This window comes from Protomyctophum parallelum (assembly GCF_964188405.1).
Source record: "Protomyctophum parallelum genome assembly, chromosome: 21".
In the NCBI taxonomy this organism is placed as follows: domain Eukaryota; kingdom Metazoa; phylum Chordata; class Actinopteri; order Myctophiformes; family Myctophidae; genus Protomyctophum; species Protomyctophum parallelum.
Genome location: NC_139713.1, coordinates 33481949 through 33502853, shown reverse-complemented (window position 1 = coordinate 33502853; position 20905 = coordinate 33481949). Strand labels below are relative to the sequence as shown.

The window sequence follows — 20905 nt, the reverse complement described above, 5'->3', positions numbered from 1 at the left end:
ATTTATGTATGAAAGGTGCTATATAAATAAAGTTTATTATTATTATTATTATTATTACCACAAGTAAAAGTCTGGAATTCTAAATGGACTTAAAATACCAAAAGTATATAGAAAGTACTCATTATTACATTATTATTATTGCCTATACAAACAATACTTGAGTAGATGTACTTAGTTACTTTACAACACTGCCTTTGCAATGAATAGCCTCTGTGTGGCTTTAGGCTATCAGGTAACTGCTCTCAACTCCGGTGTGATGTCACAGACGGCAAACTCTAGCCTAATCCTATGTGTCACAGACAGTAAATTGAAGCCCCATGCAATGCATATAGCAGACTAGACCTAAAGATGAACGAAGGCTTCTTCACCCATGTGGATTAATCTGAGTTTCCAGAAGTTTTATGCGTTAGGTTGCAACTTGCTCGCTGCGTCCATCATGTGTATGGCTGAGTCCACACTCCACACCGCCGAGGTCCCCGCCTCTTAAAAAGCAGCCAACAATCCGCTAGGAAAAAGAAGAGAGAGAAAAAAAACGGATGTGAGTCTTGTGAGAAGTGAGAACGCAGTCTCTAAAAGAAGAAAACACTGGCAGTCAGTGGCCGTTTGGGCTGTCGCTTAACATGTCCTTTAAGAACATTTTAAATGTATATATCGGCGACACCAAACTATTTGTGCGCTTGATGGATCGTGTGCGCGTACGGGGCTATAATTAGGTCCACTCGCGACGCAACGGTCCTGCTCTGTGGTGTGGCATTGTTGTGGATAATACTGAGAAGAAGTGGAGAAAGTTTTTCTTTCCCTAGCCTCCTTTGCCTGGCTCAGGGCAGGCATGCTGTTGGAATTGCTTAGTAGATGAAAAGTTTGGAGTTCTATACTGTCGCTTGGAAATTGGAATACAAACATTATAGGAGAGGATGGAGAAACAGAAAGCGAGGAAAGAAAAGGTAAGGCTTGCCTTGAACGGAAGCGGTGTGTGAGTTTAAATATTTAATGCAGTGTTGCTTCTGTAAAGTAGACTAAATGCACTTATAGAGCTTAGAGTGCGCTTTGGGGAGCGAGGCCGAAAACAGCCGATCTCCAAGCTCACGCCGCGTCGCGGCGCGCCGGCGCAAGCTTGGAGATCGGCTATTTTCGGCTATCAATACTCTGAACTCTACTGTTACTAACTTACTGGATCTATGTAGGCCTAGTTCGTCATTTCTGCTATGAATACTGCAAAAAAAAACAGTTAGCCTAGCTGTTAAGTATCTTAGATGTCATGTTACACCCTTTTAGAGCCAAACTTTAAGCAATTGCAAATCGTATTACCAATTTGTTTATGGAGGCATTGTTTTGTGTATGCCTTTGAAGAGCCGCTGCATCTGGTTATAACATTAGCCAAACTGACAGCCACAAAGTGGAACTGCGGTGCTGGTCTATATTGTGACTGTGTAGGGCAGGCTAGCAACATCGGGGTCTTCAACCCTTGTAGTTGAACTACAAGGGTGCCAGGGGGTCCGGCACCCTTGCATTGATGATGACCCCCTGGGTCAAGCCTTGGCTTGTTCTAGTGATACAAGGGTGCCCCCTTGTAGTGATGACACCCTGAGGGGGTCTTTGTGGGGATATTGTTTTACTTTAAATACTTGAACCATAGGCTATTGCAACCTTTTTCTGAGGATTGATTGATTGATTATTTTATTAGACAATGACACATGCATGCAAAACAGTAGGCCTATAGGTACAGTCAAAGCACATTGATCCAAAAGGATAGCACCGAATGTTTCCATTCAGGTCCTATGCATGCAGGAGAACTTTAAAGCCAACAATAGCAGATCTACAAGCTCACAATGCCTCTGGCTGCAAGGCGTTGTGAGCTTGTAGGTTGGCTATTTTCAGTTTGAGGGAGGGAAAAGTACTACAGAGTGAAAGGTCACGTTCACTAGGGTTTGAGTGGTTAAATGTCTGAAAATACACATGAATCCAACATGATTGTGCTGTCAAAAAGTCTATAAATTATGATATCCTTAAAAAGGTTTAATCTGCAACACAATTTTATACAATATGAGTGGGGGTCCCTGCTTCATCTCTCTCTCTCAGCTACGGAGTCCTTGGCCCCAGATGACAGTGAAGTGACAATTTAAGGACTTTTAACCCATTCTGACCGGGCACCCATTTTGGTGTTGGCATCATGTTATGCTTTAATTATTGAAAAATAGCAGATCTACAAGCTCATATCGCGCCACCGAGTGGCGCGATACGAGCTTGTAGGTCTGCTATTTTTTGAAAAATTGAAGAACGACTGACATTTTTAGAATCTGATCTCAGGTCAGAATGGGATCATCAGACCAGTGTGTGTCCAGTGGAAACCTCGTATGAATCTGATCTCAGGTCAGAATGGGTAAGACCTTTATAATACCTAACAAAGAAAAGAAGAAAAAGACCTGGTCAAACATTGGCCAAATTGTCCACTGTCCCACTGTCCAACTGTCCACTCATGGTCCAAAATATAAAAGGTTTCAGGGGTCTGCAGTGTTCTGTCAGTGGAGAGGACTAAACGGAATGTAGCCTATACCCCCTTCTGACTGGGACACAGGGGCCGGACTGAGGGGGGGTGGGTGTGTGTGTGTGTGCGTGTGTGTGTGTGTGTGTGTGTGTGTGTGTGTGTGTGTGTGTGTGTGTGTGTGTGTGTGTGTGTGCGTGTGCGTGTGCGTGTGTCCGCGCACTATGCAGTAACGCCCTCAGCTGTCTGTGTGTGTGTGTGAAAGTGTTTAGCTTTGTAGATACAGAATGAAGGGCAGACATTACTATTATATCAATATCATTATTATAATACAATGCGTCTCACTGGCTTTACAAGTGTGTTTAATTAAGAGTTGAACTAGTGATGTTCCTCAGCCTTAAAAATGCCATATCAGTATCGAATCGGTATCAAAATAATCCTGATTATTTTCACCGATATTGATAATGTGACTGCCAATGGCTTTGTACTCGCAGAGCAGACTGACTGTCTCTGTCTCTTTAATAGTGTCTGCTGTTAGTGGGGATGGGGGGTGGGGATTACCATCTACTTTCAAATCTGCATTGCAAAAGAAATGTAAAGATATTTCTGTATCGGAATCGGTATCGGCCTGTATGACCCTGCAAATAATCGGAGATCGGATATTGGTCATAATTTCAATATCATACATCCCTACACCCACTGAATCCACTATACTCTCTCAAAGCTACTGGCTCATGCATTTTCAGGTTTTAGCAAAGGAACTATAGTCGTGTGTGTGTGTGTGTGTGTGTGTGTGTGTGTGTGTGTGTGTGTGTGTGTGTGTGTGTGTGTGTGTGTGTGTGTGTGTGTGTGTGTGTGTGTGTGTGTGTGTGTGTGTGTGTGTGTGTGTGTGTGTGTGTGTGTGTGTGTGTGTGTGTGTGTGTGTGTGTGTTTTTGTGTGTGTTTTTGTGTGAGAGAGAGAGAGGGAGATAATGAAGGCCTTGGTGTAGGCTCTGGTGAAAAGGACAAATTTGGATCAGGGAGGGAAGCGCCTTTTTCTAAACTTAAGGCAAGAGAGGGCTGACCTCAAAGTCCAAGTGAATGTAGCAAAAATGAGACGAGAGGAACACAAATGTATGTTTTATATCACTATATTCTTTATCTGTCTGCAAAACAACTGACTTGAGTTTTGCAAACTTAACCAGTGATGGAACTTAGGAAGTACTCACATTGTTTTTACTTAAGTTAAAGTATCAATACCACAATGAATAAATACTCTGTTACAAGTAAAAGTTTGGTATTCAAGATTTACTTGAATAAACATATAAAAGTATTGCCATCAAAAATGTACTTAAAGTTCTAAAAGTGAAATGTCCCATTTCAAAAGTTTTCAAAATGAACAAAATATAATAATAATAAAATAATTCTGCAGTAACTATAGAAACAATAGTTTCAAATAATAATGATAGTGGATATAATTAAAAGTATTGAAAATTGGAAAAAGTTAAAAGTAAAAAAATGCCTAAAAATACATACTTAAGTGCAGTACTTGTGTACATATTAAGCTACTTATTTACTTTACGAACTGAACGTAACCACATGAACCCTAGTGTCCCTGCGGGAGGTGAACAATTGCAGATTTAGCAGATCTACGTATGAGTTCCTAAATCGTCAGTTATTTGGTCTTGAAGGAATAAAAGAGGGGTCCTATTATAGACCCCTGGGGTACTCAGGGCGGTCAACTAAAAGGGTTTAAGTGGTTGTACAAAACCTGCCATGCAAATGATGTTGGAGGCAGCAGGGTTGGCATTGCATGGGCCTTGGACTGCACTGTCCAAGGCTGGAAGAAGAGAGGAAGTCTTTCTGTTCCACAAAGCGCTATAGCAGTGGTTTTCAACATTTTTCATTTTGAGGCCCATTATTTGTTCGGCAGTTGAGCCATGCACGGACCACCATGAGATTTAGCCTCGCAGACCCAAAACGTAGGAATATTTTGTTATCGTTGGATAAGATTTTGCCCACAATTCCTACTATGCTGTATTGATGACGTGGTACCATATAGGAGAGATAACTATTATCTAATACTACTATAATTATGTGTAGACATCTTGTAAATTAAGAAATGCAGATTTGTAACAATAATTTAACTCTTGAGAGCATAAAATGACACTCACTCTCACACTCTCAAGAGTTAAAGGGGAAATCTGCTTACCAATTTTCCATCATTTAGCTGGGGACCACCTGGAACTCCCCCAGGACCACTGAACAGTTTTACAGCCATAATCATTTAGACATTTCATATGTGTCTCCAAATTGTCCAAAATCTCCAATCCCACATGTACGTTAATGAATAAAACATACTTTTAACCAATCTGTATTATACTGTCTAACTAGTGAAAATAGAAGATCTGCAAATGTGTGCGTGCGTGCGTGCGTGTGCGTGTGTGCACGTGCGTGTAAAACGTTGCTTTACACTTTTCCGCTCACAACTTTTGTCAGTGTCTGTCCTCCAAACTGCGTAAGCACTGTCCTTTTTATACCAGTGACCCCAACGTTACAAATTTGCAAAATGAATCAAGCATACCGGCATTTTTCATTTCAAAGTTGCTTTACCTTGAATAAACCCTCTACTCTAACATCAAATGCTACTTCACCTATACCCTTAGGCATTTATACACATTTTTTTTTTTTTTTTTAAGATATTTTTTTGCGGCTTACGCCTTTATTGATTTCTTTAAGGGATAGAAAGTAGGCTGACAGGAAACGGGAGAGAGATGGGGGGATGACATGCGGTAAAGGCCGTGTCGGGTCCGGGAGTCGAACCCGCGGCACACCGCGACTGGATCACCAGTCCGGTGCCCAGACCGTTACGCTACGGCCTGGGCCCATTTATACACATTTGTCGTTACTGCATATACACGCCTGAAAGGTGCTTTTTTTCTAGTCTAATAAATACCCCACGTCTTCTCTTTGTTCTCCAGTGTTATGTTTGACAGCAAATTCTGATTTAGTCTTAGTCTTTTGAATAACACACCATTTACCCGTAGTTTTAGTCCCATGTAGTCATCTGAAATGGTTTAGTCTTTGTCTAGTCAACTAAATTAACACTGCTCTACTCCTCTCTCTCTGATTGTCTTCAGTTCTCTCTGTTTGGTGCTCGCTCCACCAGCAGCAGGACCACAAACCCTCCCTCTTCCTCCTCCTCCTGCTCCTCCTCAGCGCTATCCGCCGTGGCCGTCGTCCAGTCAGTGAAGAAGACAGACCTGCAGCGCCCCGGCCATGGCTCCGGCCCGGTACTCCATGGCTCCGGCCCGGTACTCCACGGCTCCGGCCCGGGCCTCAGCAAGGCAGAGTTCCTGGAGTGCGTGCGCCGAAGCAACCAGGCGTGCCAGCAGGGCGAGTACGCCCTGGCCGTGCGCCTCTACAGCGAGGCGCTGAGCGCCGACCCCCAGAACTGCATCCTGTACAGCAACCGCTCCGCGGCCCACCTCCGGCTGGGACAGTACGGCACGGCCCTGGACGACGCCCTCAAAGCACGGCTCTTCAACCCCAAATGGCCCAAGGTACGTGAGTGACCACCAGGCACCGCTCACACGGAGAGAACTTGGGGCCCATTCCCTACTTCCTTCACAGGTGTTACCGATGACACTAAATTAATGAAGGCTCGGTCTGTTCCATTCTGGTCAAACAGTGTCAGGGTGCTGCTATTGTGCATGGTGGCTCACTGGAAACACTCTGCTACACCATTGGGTCTCAATGTGTCCTTGAGTGGGTTCCAAATGGCCGCGTACGGTTCTGTAACTCTGAGAGTGTACCCGTACCCTCCATTTGGTTCCAGTTGTAAACTCTCCGAGTTATGGGGGTCCTTGAAATTAAAAAGTTTGAAAACCTAATTAGTCTGTAGCACGGTAGCACCCATGTGAAGGAAATAGGGTAGCAGCTCAGAAGTAGGAAGAGTTATTCTGTGTGCTTGATGTGAGGTTTCTGCAAATTAAAGAGGAAAGCTGATGATGTAAGCAAGTGGTTCTCAATCCACCAAATTGACACTTATTAGCCCTCGGACCCCCATTTGAAAAGATTTTGTTTCCTAGGTTTTGTTTTTAGTAATTGCTATTTCAAAAGATTCACCCGTCCCCTTCCCCACAAAAAAATAAACAAGAATCTAAGACGTTCCATAAATTAGCGGAGTGGGGGGGGGGGAGCTTTGAAGAAGTAATGAAAATAGCAGATCTACAAGCTCACAACATGGCACAAAGCAACGTGTTCTGCTATTTTCACCAGTCTGGCTCCCAGGCAAACTGTCTTTTGGGTGAAAAGGTTTGAGAACCACTGGTATCTAGACAGTCTGGACGTGTAGGGCTGGACCAGTGCGCTCCACTTCCTCTCTCTGTGCAACAGAATGGACGGAAGTGCCCAGTGTGTGTGTGTGTGGGTGTGTGTGTGTGTGTGTGTGTGTGCGCGCGTCACTTTGTTTTTCAAAACCTGACCTTGGAGTGCATTTTGCCGGTAAACACAATAACTGCAGTAACATTCCTGTGTGTGTGTGTGTGTGTGTGTCAATTTGTGTGTGTGTACTGCACATGCTTGTATGTGTGCCAACCAAGGGAGTTTGCCTGTGTGTGTGAATTTGTTTGTGTGCGGGAATGCTTGTGCGTGCATGTGATTGACAGGTCTGGCAGTGTCACAGTAGTGAGGGTCAAAGGCGGGGTCAAGACTAATGAACCACCAATCAGAATAGAGTTCTCATACTTACTTCTGCATGAGCTCTTCCTTTCACCTCTCTCTCTCTCTCTCTCTCTCTCTCTCTCTCTCTCTCTCTCTCTCTCTCTCTCTCTCTCTCTCTTAGTCTGCGTTCCACCGTTCAACCCACTGCTGTTCTGCCAGCCTTTCTTTTGGCACAACAGGCTCACACACACACACACACACACACACACACACACACACACACACACACACACACACACACACACACACACACACACACACACACACGTGAATGTGTTTGTGTGCTTGTGTGAGAAGAAGTAAGAAGTAAATGACATCTGATGTCAGCAGCCGAATGAGCACAAAAGTTGTTTGTTTGTTTTGTTGTGTCTGATCCCCCCCCCCCCCCCCCCCACACACACACACACACACACACTCTCGGCGGTGGGTTTGGGCGGCACAGACAGATTTTGAACGTCTTTATTCCTTTGTGATACAAATGAAGCTACATCAGAGAAGTGAAAAAAAAGATGCACAAGTGAAAGCGTTTCATCTGTGTTTATTTCTTCCCCACATACGCTTGTCGTGTGAACGCTTTTACCATTTGCAAGGCTACTGCTGGCTAGTTTTAAAGACTGTGGACTACACCAAGTGTTCCCAAACCTTTCAGGCTGTGAGTCTGTGACCCCCCCAAAATAATCCTATTTGGACTGAGGACCCCCCACTTTGACAAGCACTTGGAATTGTAGGAGTTGAGGCATTACATTTAGTAGTTGAATCTGGCAACTCAACCATTCGGCAACAGAAAAATCACACCTGTGTGAAGTGAGCGGTGCAACTGTACATGTATTGTTATAGTTACTGTACTGTACTGTGCTCTGTACTGTATTATAGTGTACTGTGCTCTGTACTGTGCAATAACAGTAAGGATTAGGGACAGGGTTAGTAATGTGGCGACTGGCGAGTCAAGCTATACGCGTCGGCGTAATAATGCACTGTCGGATTAATGCCGCGGACCCCTTCTTATTAGTGTTTTATTTTATTTATTTTAGAAGTATTAATATACCTTCAATTGTGACTTTAGAAATGTGCAAATGCCCTGTCATACTGATTCTGTCTGTTGGTTTGTCTACTGTTGAGTGAGAAAGCAATGTTGCACATCAAGCTAATCATCTGGAGGACCACCCAAAACATTTCCCCCCAGGTTGGGAACCACTGGACTAGTGGCTAGTGAGTGACTAGAACCACTGGACTAGTGGCTAGTGAGTGACTAGAACCACTGGACTAGTGGCTAGTGAGTGACTAGAACCACTGGACTAGTGGCTAGTGAGTGACTAGAACCACTGGACTAGTGGCTAGTGAGTGACTAGAACCACTGGACTAGTGGCCAGTGAGTGACTAGAACCACTGGACTAGTGGCTAGTGAGTGACTAGAACCACTGGACTAGTGAGTGACTAGTACTGTAGTTACAGTGACATCATCACTCTTTACTAGGGGAAGGGAATTGAAATCACATGAGCGTGTCGGAGGTGCAAACAAAGGTGGGCATGGGATTTGGCTTGGGATGGGATTGGCATGGATTTGGGATTTGGTTTGTTATTTTGCTACTGCCAGTACTTCTGATTGCACGCACACACACACACACACAACACTACCCCGTGTCCCACACACACACAACACTGCCGCGCGGATTTAAGCTGTCAAAGTTAAATATGCCACAGACACTTGCCTGAACTGTGCAGCTGATATATATATACAGCATTGTCATATTTAAAAGGCGCTTTATAGCTTCTCTCAGCTCAAAGCGTGTATGAATAAATAAGGAGATAAATGAACAGCTGACGTCGGTGGGAGAGGACGTCAGCTGTGTGTGTGTGTGTGTGTGTGTGTGTGTGTGTGTGTGTGTGTGTGTGTGTGTGTGTGTGTGTGTGTGTGTGTGTGTGTGTGTGTGTGTGTGTGTGTGTGTGTGTGTGTGTGTGTGTGTGTGCGTGTGCGTGTGCGTGTGCATGTGTGTGCGCGCGCGTGTGAGAGGGAGGTAAACAGTCAGCAACACGTTAAATTTCTACTTCTACTAAAGAAAGAGGCAGCGATGGAGCCATAAGTCCATATCCATAAATTCGGGGACATTAATTGCGCAAAATACTGTTAAACATGACGGCATCAGCCTGCTGCATCCTCCTAGCTGTTGTGTGCTAAGCTAAATCATCATACAGAACAGTCAACACGGCATTGACCAGGGTTGCCACATTGACTGAGAGGGAAACAATCAACCAGGTATATGAAAATGTTAACAGGCCAGATCAAGTCAGAAAATCCGAAAAAGTCAGAAAATAAATCTAGAATAAGCAACAATATTGCTGACTGTCAAACATCATTGTCCAATGTTGTTTTAGAGCAGTGGTTCTCAAACATTTTCATGTCATGGACCACTAATATTCTATATATATATATATTATATATAATATATATATTTACTATATATACACAGCTCTCCTGTATGGAGAGCTGTCAACAGGCTCCAGACCTCTTGGTCGCCCACGCCTGCGCTTCAGGGACGTTTGCAAACGTGACATGAAGCAGGCAGGCATTGACCACAACAGCTGGGAGGAAGCTGCAAAGGACCGTGGCGTATGGAGGCGGACTGTCGCTGCAGGAACTCGCCGTGCCGAGGAGAGACACATCTCTTTGCTGCAGGCGAAGAGACAGAAGAGGAAACTGCGTGAAGCAGCCCCCACTCCTGTGCCAGTCCCCTCTCGTTTTGTCTGCACCAACTGCGCTAAAGACTGTCACTCCGGAGCGGGGCTGTCCAGCCACAGCCGTCGCTGCAAGAAATCATGACCACCCAGGCGCAATCCATCGTCATCACTGACGGACGGATGCCTATGATATATACAGTGTACACAAACCGTATATCTAGGTGTGCCCCCAGATTTTTAGGCTATGAAAAGTGTGCCCTGGGACAAAAAAGGTTGAGTTAAGCGGTGCCCAAAAGGTAGATCACGATCTCGGCCAGCGCCAAAAATGCTCCCCGACAGCATAATCGGAGCAAATACCGGGCAGTGTGTATGAGCCATAACGTGTTGACTACACTACACTACACTAATAAGGACACATAATAATAACTAATAACCCATCCGTTACTACATGTGGAGTCAACTCCCGCAATTTCCTTCTTCCCATAGTGCGCAGCAACGTAACTCTGGGATGAGCGGCCGCAAAGCGGCCGCAAAATTCTAGTTCTATACATATTGATACACAGAATACAAGGAGTATTTTGTCAGATTAAAGAGGTTACTTTGAACGTTTTTATTAATTTGTTTGAATTTCATGAACATTCTTTTAGGTGTTTTATTTATTTATTGAATTGCATTTATTTATCAATTTATTAGTCAGTAATGTAAACAGCACATGCAGGTACAGTCAGACATTAAGGTAAAAAGGATAACACAAAAATGTCCTTGTTTCCATTGTGTATTCCATTCATCAACATGCTGCAGTACGAGGGCTCATGACCCCCATGGGCAAGGCATTCTTTTCCTTCTCCTCTTGCTGAATTCATTTTTGAACCCTTGACCTAGAAACAGTCTGTGTGTGTGTTGCTCATGATGCTCAGTGGACTGTGATCCTAAATTGTGTTAAATTGTGCTAAATCCAAAGCCTTGGTTGTGTCATGGGGAACCATACGAGGGTCAAGAGGGTAATCCAGGACTTATTGCAGACCATGTGAGGAAAGGATTTGTAAACCACCATCACCCTCCTGGCAGCCCCCCCCCCCCCCCCCGCCCCTGGCAAAAATGTGCACAAAACTATATTGTTGCTGTTGGGAACAACCGCACAAGCCTCTTATCTCCATATTTCAACTTTTTGTGTTTTAATGTTTCTCGTACATTAATGCTCTACTTGATCACACTGCAGCGTCACACAAAAACATGTCTCTTCGCAAAACATTTCAAGCTTGTGTAGATCTGCTACTGCAGGGGGCCGTGATGTAGCCTCGCGTATAGCCAGCCTTCATCTGTCTTTGCAATGCATATTGCCCCAGGCAGATTAACCCATTCTGACCTGAGATCAGATTCATACGAGGTTTCCGCCGGACACACACTGGTCTGATGAACCCATTCTGACCCGAGATCAGATTCTAAAAATGTCAGTCGTTCTTCGATTATTCAAAAATAGCAGACCTACAAGCTCGTATATGAGCTTGTAGATCTGCTATTTTTCAATAGCTAAAGCATAACATGATACCAACACCAAAAAGGGTTGCCCGGTCAGAATGGGTTAAGTCTGGCCCCTCTCAAGTCAAAATGTATGTGGGAGGACTTTGTTGGCCGAAATTGCTACGACCAACCAGCTATAAGGCCCAGTATACAAATATGGGGCGAGACATTGCGGAAAGAAATCGAATGCTGAGAGGGAAGAGACTAATATCCACGCAGTAGTATCGCTACGCGAGGCTAGCAGTGATGACCCTCTGCACTAAATGAAATAAATGGTGATCCTACATTAATATCAGTGGTTCTCAAACTTCAAGTCAAGGACCCCCAAATTGATATGTATTCGGCCTCCCTTTTGAAAATAGTTTATTAAGCAAACATTTCTAACACAAATCTTCAGGGACGTGATCCCTGTAGATTTGTGTTAGAAATGTTTGCTTAATACAATAAAGTATTCAAATCTAGATTTTTCAAAAATACATAACACATAACATAACACAGCAGATACTCAACATGCACGACCACTAGAGGGCAGCATCGACTTGTTACAGTCAGTGATCTCTGAATTACAAAAAAACCAAAGCCTTTTGTTTTACTGTTGGAAATACACATGACGTCACATGAGGCTTGGCAAGACTATCACAAACAAACATGCATTATTTAATACATTATTTAATGTTAGTTACAGTATTTCAGAGCAGTGATGAAATAAGGTTTTGAGATCCATAACTTCCATGTTCTTGTCCGGGACATGAACAGTGGTTCTGATGGTTTTGATGTAGTTTATTCTTCTTTCGAATACAATTCCCTTTAGTTTTAATTCATATTTTCATCATCTGAAATGATTTACTTCGTTTTAACTTGACTAAATATCATAAGATTTTAGTCGGCAAAAATGTGTGAACATCGTAATCACTGATTTATACATAATAGCTTATACGAAAATAGCTGATCTATAAGCTCACAACGTGTTGCTCTGCGACACGTTGTGGGTCCTGTGTATTCAATTCATAGAGACATTTAAAGTCATACAATAATATACAATACTATACCAAGACATCATCAACACTAATAGCAAGAAAGCATATTTACTGTACAGTAACAGTCGGGTCGTGGGGTTATCATTGTGGTGTTGAGCTTAGACGTAATCGGACCAGTTACCATTTGCAGACAGTTGCTCTTAAGGAGTTGTTCTCAAAGTGGGGTCTGGGGACCCCCAGGGGTCCTTGAGGGAGTTCCAAGGGGTCCCCAGCTAAATGATAGATAGTATAGGAACCAAATGGACCCGTATGGGTCTGTAACTCTGACGGTGTACAAATTGAACCAAATGGACCCGTTAGCATTGATTTGACTATTTCTACAATAATAATATATTGGGGTCCCAGAGATAGAAATGCCATTAAATGGGAGTCTGTAGCCTATAGTAGTCCCGTCAGTCTCAAAGTCCTTGAAAATCTTCTCCCTCGTGACTCGTCCCTGGCATATTATTTTAGAATGGGGGGTCCGTGGGCTAATACGTGTCAATTTGGGGGTCCTTGACGTGAAAAGGTTTGAAAACCACGAGTTTTAACCCATTCTGAACGGGCACCCATTTGGTGTCAGCATCATGTCATGCTTTAGCTATTGAAAAATAGCAGATCTACAAGCTCATATCGCGCCACCGAGTGGCGCGATACGAGCTTGTAGGTCTGCTATTTTTGTAAAAATCGAAGAACGACTGACATTTTTTTTAATCTGATCTCAGGTCAGAATGGGTTCATCAGACCAGTGTGTGTCCAGTGGAAACCTCGTATGAAACTGATCTCAGGTCAGAATGGGTTAAGGAGTCACACGTTTTGATGTGTGTTGGTATAGGCCAGGGCATTCCCCATTCTGGTGGCATAGCAGTGGAACAAATTTGACCCCAAGCTGGTGCCGAATCTGGGTTGAGTGAGATCCATTGGAGCTCATTTTGGTTGTGCCTACAGTACAGTATGTGTGTCTTTTACGCTATGGAAATAGTCTGATAGTACATGGGTATCCCTGTTCTGAAATAGTCTGATAGTACATGGGTATCCCTGTTCTGAAATAGTCTGATAGTACATGGTGTATCCCTGTTCTGAAATAGTCTGATAGTACATGGGTATCCCTGTTCTGAAATAGTCTGATAGTACATGGTGTATCCCTGTTCTGAAATAGTCTGATAGAACATGGGTATCCCTGTTCCTTGGAGTATCTTGCAGACCTGCAGGCCCATTGCAAGTTGCTTTACTCTGTCCTCTACCCTGCAGCCATCCCACACTAGCATAATGAGCTGGCCAGCAGGGGTTAGATTAGGTGAAGTGTGTGTGTGTGTGTGTGTGTGTGTGTGTGTGTGTTTGTGCGTGTGTGTGTGTGTGTGTGTGTGTGTGTGTGTGTGTGTGCGTGTGTGTGTGTGTGTGTGTGTGTGTGTGTGTGTGTGTGTGTGTGTGTGTGTGTGTGTGTGTGAGTGTGTGTGTGTGTGTGTGTGTGTGTGTGTGTGTGAAATACTAGATGCTAGAAATACTGTACATGTGAATGAATTGCTGCTATTTGTCGCAAAGGTTTTATACCAAGTGAATGCAAATCATGAGAGAGAGAGAGAGAGAGAGAGAGAGAGAGAGAGAGAGAGAGAGAGAGAGTCGCTCGGCTCGCTGTCATATCAAGTGCCAAGCCGCAAGCAGGGAGGGTATTGTCCCTAGCGGTGTTCAGACACTCAGAGCAACAACAGACTGTAGTGTATTAGGTAGGTTAGAAGCATGTTAGAATGGGACACCGTGTGTCTTCAGGACTTTAGTGCCGCTCTGACTATACCCTAGCAGACAGACAGGCTGCCTGTCTGTCTCTCTAGCTCAACCCTCCGTTTATGATACCCGAATGCTGCGGGACACTTCTGGTTCTGGGTCACAAATATGATGAAATGGCAGCCACGGAAGAAGGTAATTAAAGCTTTTCAGTCGTGGAAAAAAGTAGGCTACTCACATTTTTTACTTAAGTCAAAGTATCAATACTGTCTGCAATATAGTCTGTTAAGTATAGCCCAAACATTTACTTGAGTAAAATCTGTCTACTAAAAGTATTGGCATTTTAGTATAAAAATCTTGATGCGAGGCATTGTGAGCTTGCTGAAATGTATAGGCTAGAGTTGAAGTGGTTAATGAGTTTGTAAGTAACTGTAGCCTAACCAAAGCTGTCAAATAATTGTAGTGGAGTAAAAGTACAATATTTGCATCTGATATGTAGTAGATACAAGTAGGCTACTGACAATTGGAAATACTCTAGTAAAGTAGAAATGTTTTACTTATTGTACTACAGTAAATGTTACTTTTCACCACTACAGTACACTGCTATTATGTGCTCCTTATTAGCAGCATTCAGAACAGACATAAGCACTAAGAAAAAGCTAATCCGTTTCAGCAACATTACTAGAGGGAGGGGACCATAGAGACCCCTGGGGGACCCGTATCATCTACGTTAGGCTGGCATGGCCATGACTAATATCACTGTGCAGATATTAGTCTGGAACTCAGTTGTGGAAGATTTATTTCCAAGGGGCGGTTACAAACGGATTCCAACATCACAGCAAAAAAAGGCTCAAACTCAACTCTCTCCTTCTCTCTCTCTCTCTCTCTCTCTGTGTGTGTGTGTGTGTGTGTGTGTGTGTGTGTGTGTGTGTGTGTGTGTGTGTGTGTGTGTGTGTGTGTGTGTGTGTGTGTGTGTGTGTGTGTGTGTGTGTGTGTGTGTGTGTGTGTGTGTGTGTGTGTGTGTATGTGTGAGGGTGTGTGTGTGTGAGGGTGTGTGTGTGTGTGTGTGTGTGTGTGTGTGTGTGTGCACGCCTAGCCGCCTACGGTATTTATTTGGTCAAAAGCTATTGTGATATTTGCTTCTGTCCACATCGCCCAGCAGCCCGACTCAGTTGTGTACTGTACTGTGTTCAAAGCGTGTTTGTTTCTCATTTGTAGTGCTGTGCTGTGTGGGAAAATAATGCTGGCTCGACACCACAGTGCTGCTTAGTCCTTATGAAAGCCTGTTTGAATCACGATGGCCTTCAATGAAAAGCAAAGTTAATTCATTCTTATGTTGTGAGTATACGGTATAATATAATCTGTTCTCTAGAGAGGCCTGGTTGGTGTAACCCTAATAACCCTGATAATTGACCCTAATAACCAGGAGCGTTTTACAATGAGACACTTGTTTGGTAAATCAGCCTTCCTCTTGGGGACTGACCTTCTGGGTAGATTAGGAATGTTCTCACTGGCTTTTCTTTAAAATATTATGTAAACTAACAGCTACAGCAGTGGACCTTAAAGTCGGGTCCTTGTCTGTTGCGGGGGTCCTGCCAATATTAGTTAATACTGTCACAATTACTATAATTTTAACCACTCTATCCTTAGACTGTTCAAAGCAGCAATGGCAGATGTACAAGTCACTTTGTGACACGCTGTGAGCATGTACATCTGCTATTTTTGGAACATTCTGAATAAGTTATAATAAATTTGGGGCTCCTTGACATGAGAAAGTTTGACAGTACTTGACAGGGATTTGAGAAGAAACGACAAAAACAAAGACATACTGTGTTAAACTCTCATATACTCTCCGACTATACTGTTATATTAACCCTGGGTATTGTGAGAATACAGCAGAGCTCTTGGTTGCCAGGTGCAGTGACACCTGCCCTCTCCTCCCCATTGTCTGCTCAACATACTGTATCTCTATCAAATTACTTTGTGCTCCCTGTATATTCACTCCCCACGCCATGTTTTGTGTGTGGATTCCCAATATTAGAGGAGTACGTTCTCTATGCGGCAGTGTTAAGTAGAGGTGGATAGAGACAGCTGGTGTACCTAGACCCATATCGCATTGCTATCTCCAGCCTCAGGGCAGCCTCCACTGCTCTGCCCTGTTGCCTGGACCAGGGGCGGAAGAGCAGTCCTTTGGATTTTGTATAGACTTTATTGACTTTCTACAACGTGTCATTTGACAATTTGGACAATTTGGTATTAAAAAGGTCTTAAAGGTCCTTAAATTGTCACTTTAGAATGTGCAATGTGCAAATATCCTATACCACTCATATACTCTGTTGTACTATGTTTTGTGTGCTTATTGTTGAGTTGCACATTAAGATAATCATCTGGGGACCCTCAAAACATTTTGCGTGCGGTTTTACTTAACCACATGAACCTTAAGCCCTAATTCTGGGCATGTCATCATCTGCCAAAAATAAGTGAACATATGCAGACAATAGCAGATACTGTATACCAGGGACCGGAATCCTTTTGGACATGAAGTGCCATGTTTAACATTTCTTTGCCACATCAACACTAACTCCCAGTCCCCAGTCAGAGTTAGGAGTTTGAATGAATATACAATGATGTGCTTGGGACTTCATTTAACTGACTAAACGTTATTGAATAATACATTTTAAAAGAAAACCTCTGTCTCTCACACTTATGCCAGTGTGCCAATGTTGTCACCCGTGCCTAAGGTTGCCTACCCCTGCTGTATACAATCTTTGTGTTTGTTTTAGGCTTTTCTGCCTTAATTGATAGTAAAGTAGTAGTAAAGTGAAGATAGACAGGAAAGAGGGAGAGAGAGAAGGGGAGAGACATACAGCGAAGGTCGTCATGAACGGGACGCGAACATGCTGTCAGGCCAAAGCCTACATGTACAGTATGTGGTGTGCGTCTGGACCACTTGGCCAGCGGGCGCCCCACTGTATACAATCTTGTAGATAAGTTATTGCGTGGTGGAGAGGGAAAAACGGAGGAGGGGACCAAGTATATCCCTGCGGGGAAACCTGGTCGACAAAGCATATCGTCGCATATGTGTGGGCTTTTACGAATATTGAACCATTAATACACATTAAAAAGCGCTTCTGGGGGGGGCCCCCGCTGACCAGGTGGTCCACTTCCAGGCGCATGCCACATGTAGGCTTTGGCGTTGCATGTTCGAGTCCCGTTCATGACGACCTTTGCTGCATGTCTCTCCCCTACTCTCTCACCCTCTTTCCTGTCCATCTTCACTTGATACTAGCAATAAAGGCAAAAAAGAAAGAAAAAAAATCCCTAAACTTCTTTGCCTTTTTCTTCTTTATTATTTTTTACTATTTTGAAAAACATTTTTGAATAGTTAAAATAGCCAATCTACAAGCTCACAATGTGTCGATGTAGATCGGCTAGTTGAACTATTCAAAAATGTTTTTCAAAATAGTAAAAAAGGCAAAGAATTTTAGGGATAAGAGGTTTAGCATGGACGAAAATAGATTTATTTTCCTGATAGTTTGTTTCTGTCATAGTGCCTACGACTTTAAGTGGTTAAGACCTATTAGGCAGCTTTAATTACCATTACCATTGGTAATTACCATTACCAAGTGGCACCATTTGTGCCACTTTATATTAATTAACAGTGTAATCTGTCTGTACCAACACATTCAGACTGAAAGTAACAAAGGCCGTATTAGTCAGATGTGACCCGTACATGTCTCCATTCTTCATAATGAAACTGTCTAGAGACAACAGAACAGCCTGTCTGCTTAGAACCCAGGAGATGGCCCGTAACCTAATTGTAGATCTCTTTGTCTTCATTTGTTGCCTTTCATGTCATGTTCTGGCAGAAGAGAAGGGTGGATGAAAACAGACGCTTATGAAGGGGGGAGGAGGATTTCTTTTAGACCCATGAAAAATACTAATCAAGAAAGCAGGGGACTGGTGTTTATTCAATGACCAGCAGGACCCGCTGCAGTGACTTGAACCGATAATAGATAGATAAATAGTAGATATCCCTTTATTATCCCACCCGGAGGAGGCACTGCATTTAAGGTTACAGAGCTACAGGTAAAGTGTAAGAAAAGTACCGTTAAGTACAGCAATACAAGGCAAAAAGAAAAAACTGAAAAGTGTATCATACACGGTGAGGAAGGCCTGACGGCGGAAACGCCTCAGCTTATGCTACTTTGGCATGCATGCCGGCTATTATTTTCTTATTGTGAGTCTTCATGAGCCTTAACCGGCAAACTGCATTTACTGTATAAAGTGTGTTTTTTGTTTGTCCAGGCGTACTTCCGCCAGGGTGTTGCCCTGCAGTACCTGGGCCGTCATGCTGACTCCCTGGCAGCCTTCGCCTCCGGCCTGGCCCAGGACCCCAAGAGTCTCCAGCTGCTGGTGGGCATGGTGGAGGCAGCCATGAAATCACCCCTTAGAGGTACAGAGGCTTCCCCTTTCCCTTTCCACCCATTAATAAGACCGGGAATGCATCCAGCTCAAATTTACAATTTAGGCATTTGAGCTCGTCATGTTCTGAGTCATGATATGAGCTTGATATCTGCTGTTTTTTGAAAATGTGTGCAAACCTTCGAATAGTGTACAAAGACATTTCTAAAGCAAACACTTTTAACTCAAGCTTTGCTTCTGGGGGTCCCTGGAACAAAATATTTTGAGATGGGGTCCGTGACCAAATCCATATAATTTTGGGGATCCTAGAAAAAAAAAATGGGTTGTGTGTGTGTGTGTGTGTGTGTGTGTGTGTGTGTGTGTGTGTGTGTGTGTGTGTGTGTGTGCGTGCTTTCGTCCGCACGTGCGCACTTCCACAGACACACTAGAGCCCACACACAAGCAGCTACAGAAGATGAAACTGGACAAGAGCCCGTTCGTGGTGGTCTCTGTGATTGGCCAGGAGCTGCTGACCCACGGGTTCCACGGGGCGTCCGCGGTGGTGCTGGAGGCGGGGCTAAGGATTGGCACGTGCTCGCTGAAGCTGCGCGGATCCGTCTTCTCCGCATTAAGCTCCGCCTACTGGTCACTGGGCGACGCGGAGAAGAGCACGGCCTACATGCAACAAGACCTGGAGGTCACCAAGACTCTCGGTGTGTATGGAAGGACACATAGCATTTATATGGACAGTAATACTTAAGTCATATATATTACCAGTAGTTCTCAAACCTTTTCTTAAAAAGAAAATGCAGCTATGGCCACCCTAACCATATATTTATTAGAAGTCATAAAAGAAAAACACGTGACATGTTTATCGGAGTTATCGGAGAAACGTCAAGATTATAAACACAACAACGCCGTAAGACGTATTTCCATTGTGGTCCTTGCATCTCCTGATTGAATGTGTTTCCATGCAGGTGACCAGTTGGGTGAATGCCGTGCTCATGGGAACCTCGGCTCAGCCTTCTTCTCCAAGGGGAACTATAGAGAAGCTCTGACCAATCACAGACACCAGCTGATGCTCGCCATGAAGCTGAAGGACAGAGAGGTGTGTGTGTGTGTGTGTGTGTGTGTGTGTGTGCAGGGGCGGCCTTAGGCATCTGGAGGCCCGTTTCAAGACCAAATATGAGGCCCCCATATACCTATGACATAATTATTTTTTTGATACAGCCGTATTGATACAAATAGTTTGACTGTTCAGTATCACACGCAGCCATTACTCTCGACAATTAGCAACAACAACACCTCGCCTCATCCTGTCGTCCCTTCACATTAAACTGGTGAAACATAGCTAAGGCCTCCTACTTTATGTGCGTGCGTGCGTGCGTGTGTGTGGATGTGTACTTATATTTGTAAGGGCCAAATCTAATAATATTGTTTGTGTGTGTGTGTGTGTGTGTGTGTGTGTGTGTGTGCAGGCTGCCTCCAGTGCTCTCAGTAGCCTGGGCCATGTGTACACGTCTATAGGGGACTACCCCAACGCCCTGGCCAGCCACAAGCAGTGTGTCCTGCTGGCACGGCAGACACAGTGCCGGCTCTCGGAGGCGCGCCAGCTGGGCAACATGGGGGCCGTGTACACGGCACTGGCAGACCTCAACAACGCCGTGCAATGCCACGAGCAACATCTGGACATAGCCAAGGTACAGTAATTACAGTTGGAATAAGAATGGGATTAGTGATATATACACATTATAGATGGAGTGTCGTGATTTCTTTTCCCACCCTAAATAAAATCGGGTATTATTATTATACAAGAACTGAACTGAACTGAAGTCGCACTACAGCTGGTGTTCTATGATAAAGGGGGAGGGGTTAGGGGATGGGATGATATTGTGATGTCACTATGTCACTGCTTTCTTTTCTGCTGTATTACAGTTTTTCTACAATCTCTTGCATTTGCTGAAACTCTGAACTCTTTCCCCCAAAAAGTGCAAAATCTGAAACAGTGAAAAGTATTTCTCATAGCACTATGCCACCCGTGTGCAAAAGACCACATAAGAATAAAAATGATAACAACATGCATCAAAAGATAGCCTACTATCATTCAAAACATGTTTGAACATGTATCACTTTCATCTTTTTTGATTGACACCTGCTTCTTGCTTCTTCTTTACGTATAGAAACAGTGCCCCGGAAGCCTTATTAGCATATATCTCGTTGCTGTCAGGCTCTTATCTCCATATTTGTACTTTTTGGGCCCTGGCCTACTTGATCATACCACCACGTCACACAAAACAAAAGCCTCAAATGTAGCTTATCAACTTTGGATGCTTTTGAATTTTCATTTGAATCCTGAAAACAAATGAACAGTTTTGGACAT

At 43.8% G+C, this 20905-nt stretch overlaps 1 protein-coding gene across 2 annotated transcripts in view; it reads left to right on the top strand.

The window, feature by feature from the left end:
• Positions 1–583: 583 nt before the first annotated feature.
• The window catches only part of ttc28 (tetratricopeptide repeat domain 28), a 58602-nt gene continuing 38280 nt past the window's right edge, over positions 584–20905 (top strand). The window contains exons 1-6 of one of the 2 annotated variants that reach the window (XM_083793970.1): positions 584–944; positions 5602–6024; positions 18430–18577; positions 18966–19238; positions 19503–19633; positions 20004–20225. In XM_083793970.1, the coding sequence (XP_083650096.1) occupies positions 915–944; positions 5602–6024; positions 18430–18577; positions 18966–19238; positions 19503–19633; positions 20004–20225 (1227 nt within the window). In that variant the 5' untranslated portion in view covers positions 584–914. Of the gene's footprint in view, positions 945–5601; positions 6025–14255; positions 14317–18429; positions 18578–18965; positions 19239–19502; positions 19634–20003; positions 20226–20905 lie in introns of those variants that run through there. The other variant, XM_083793971.1, reaches the window with a different exon arrangement.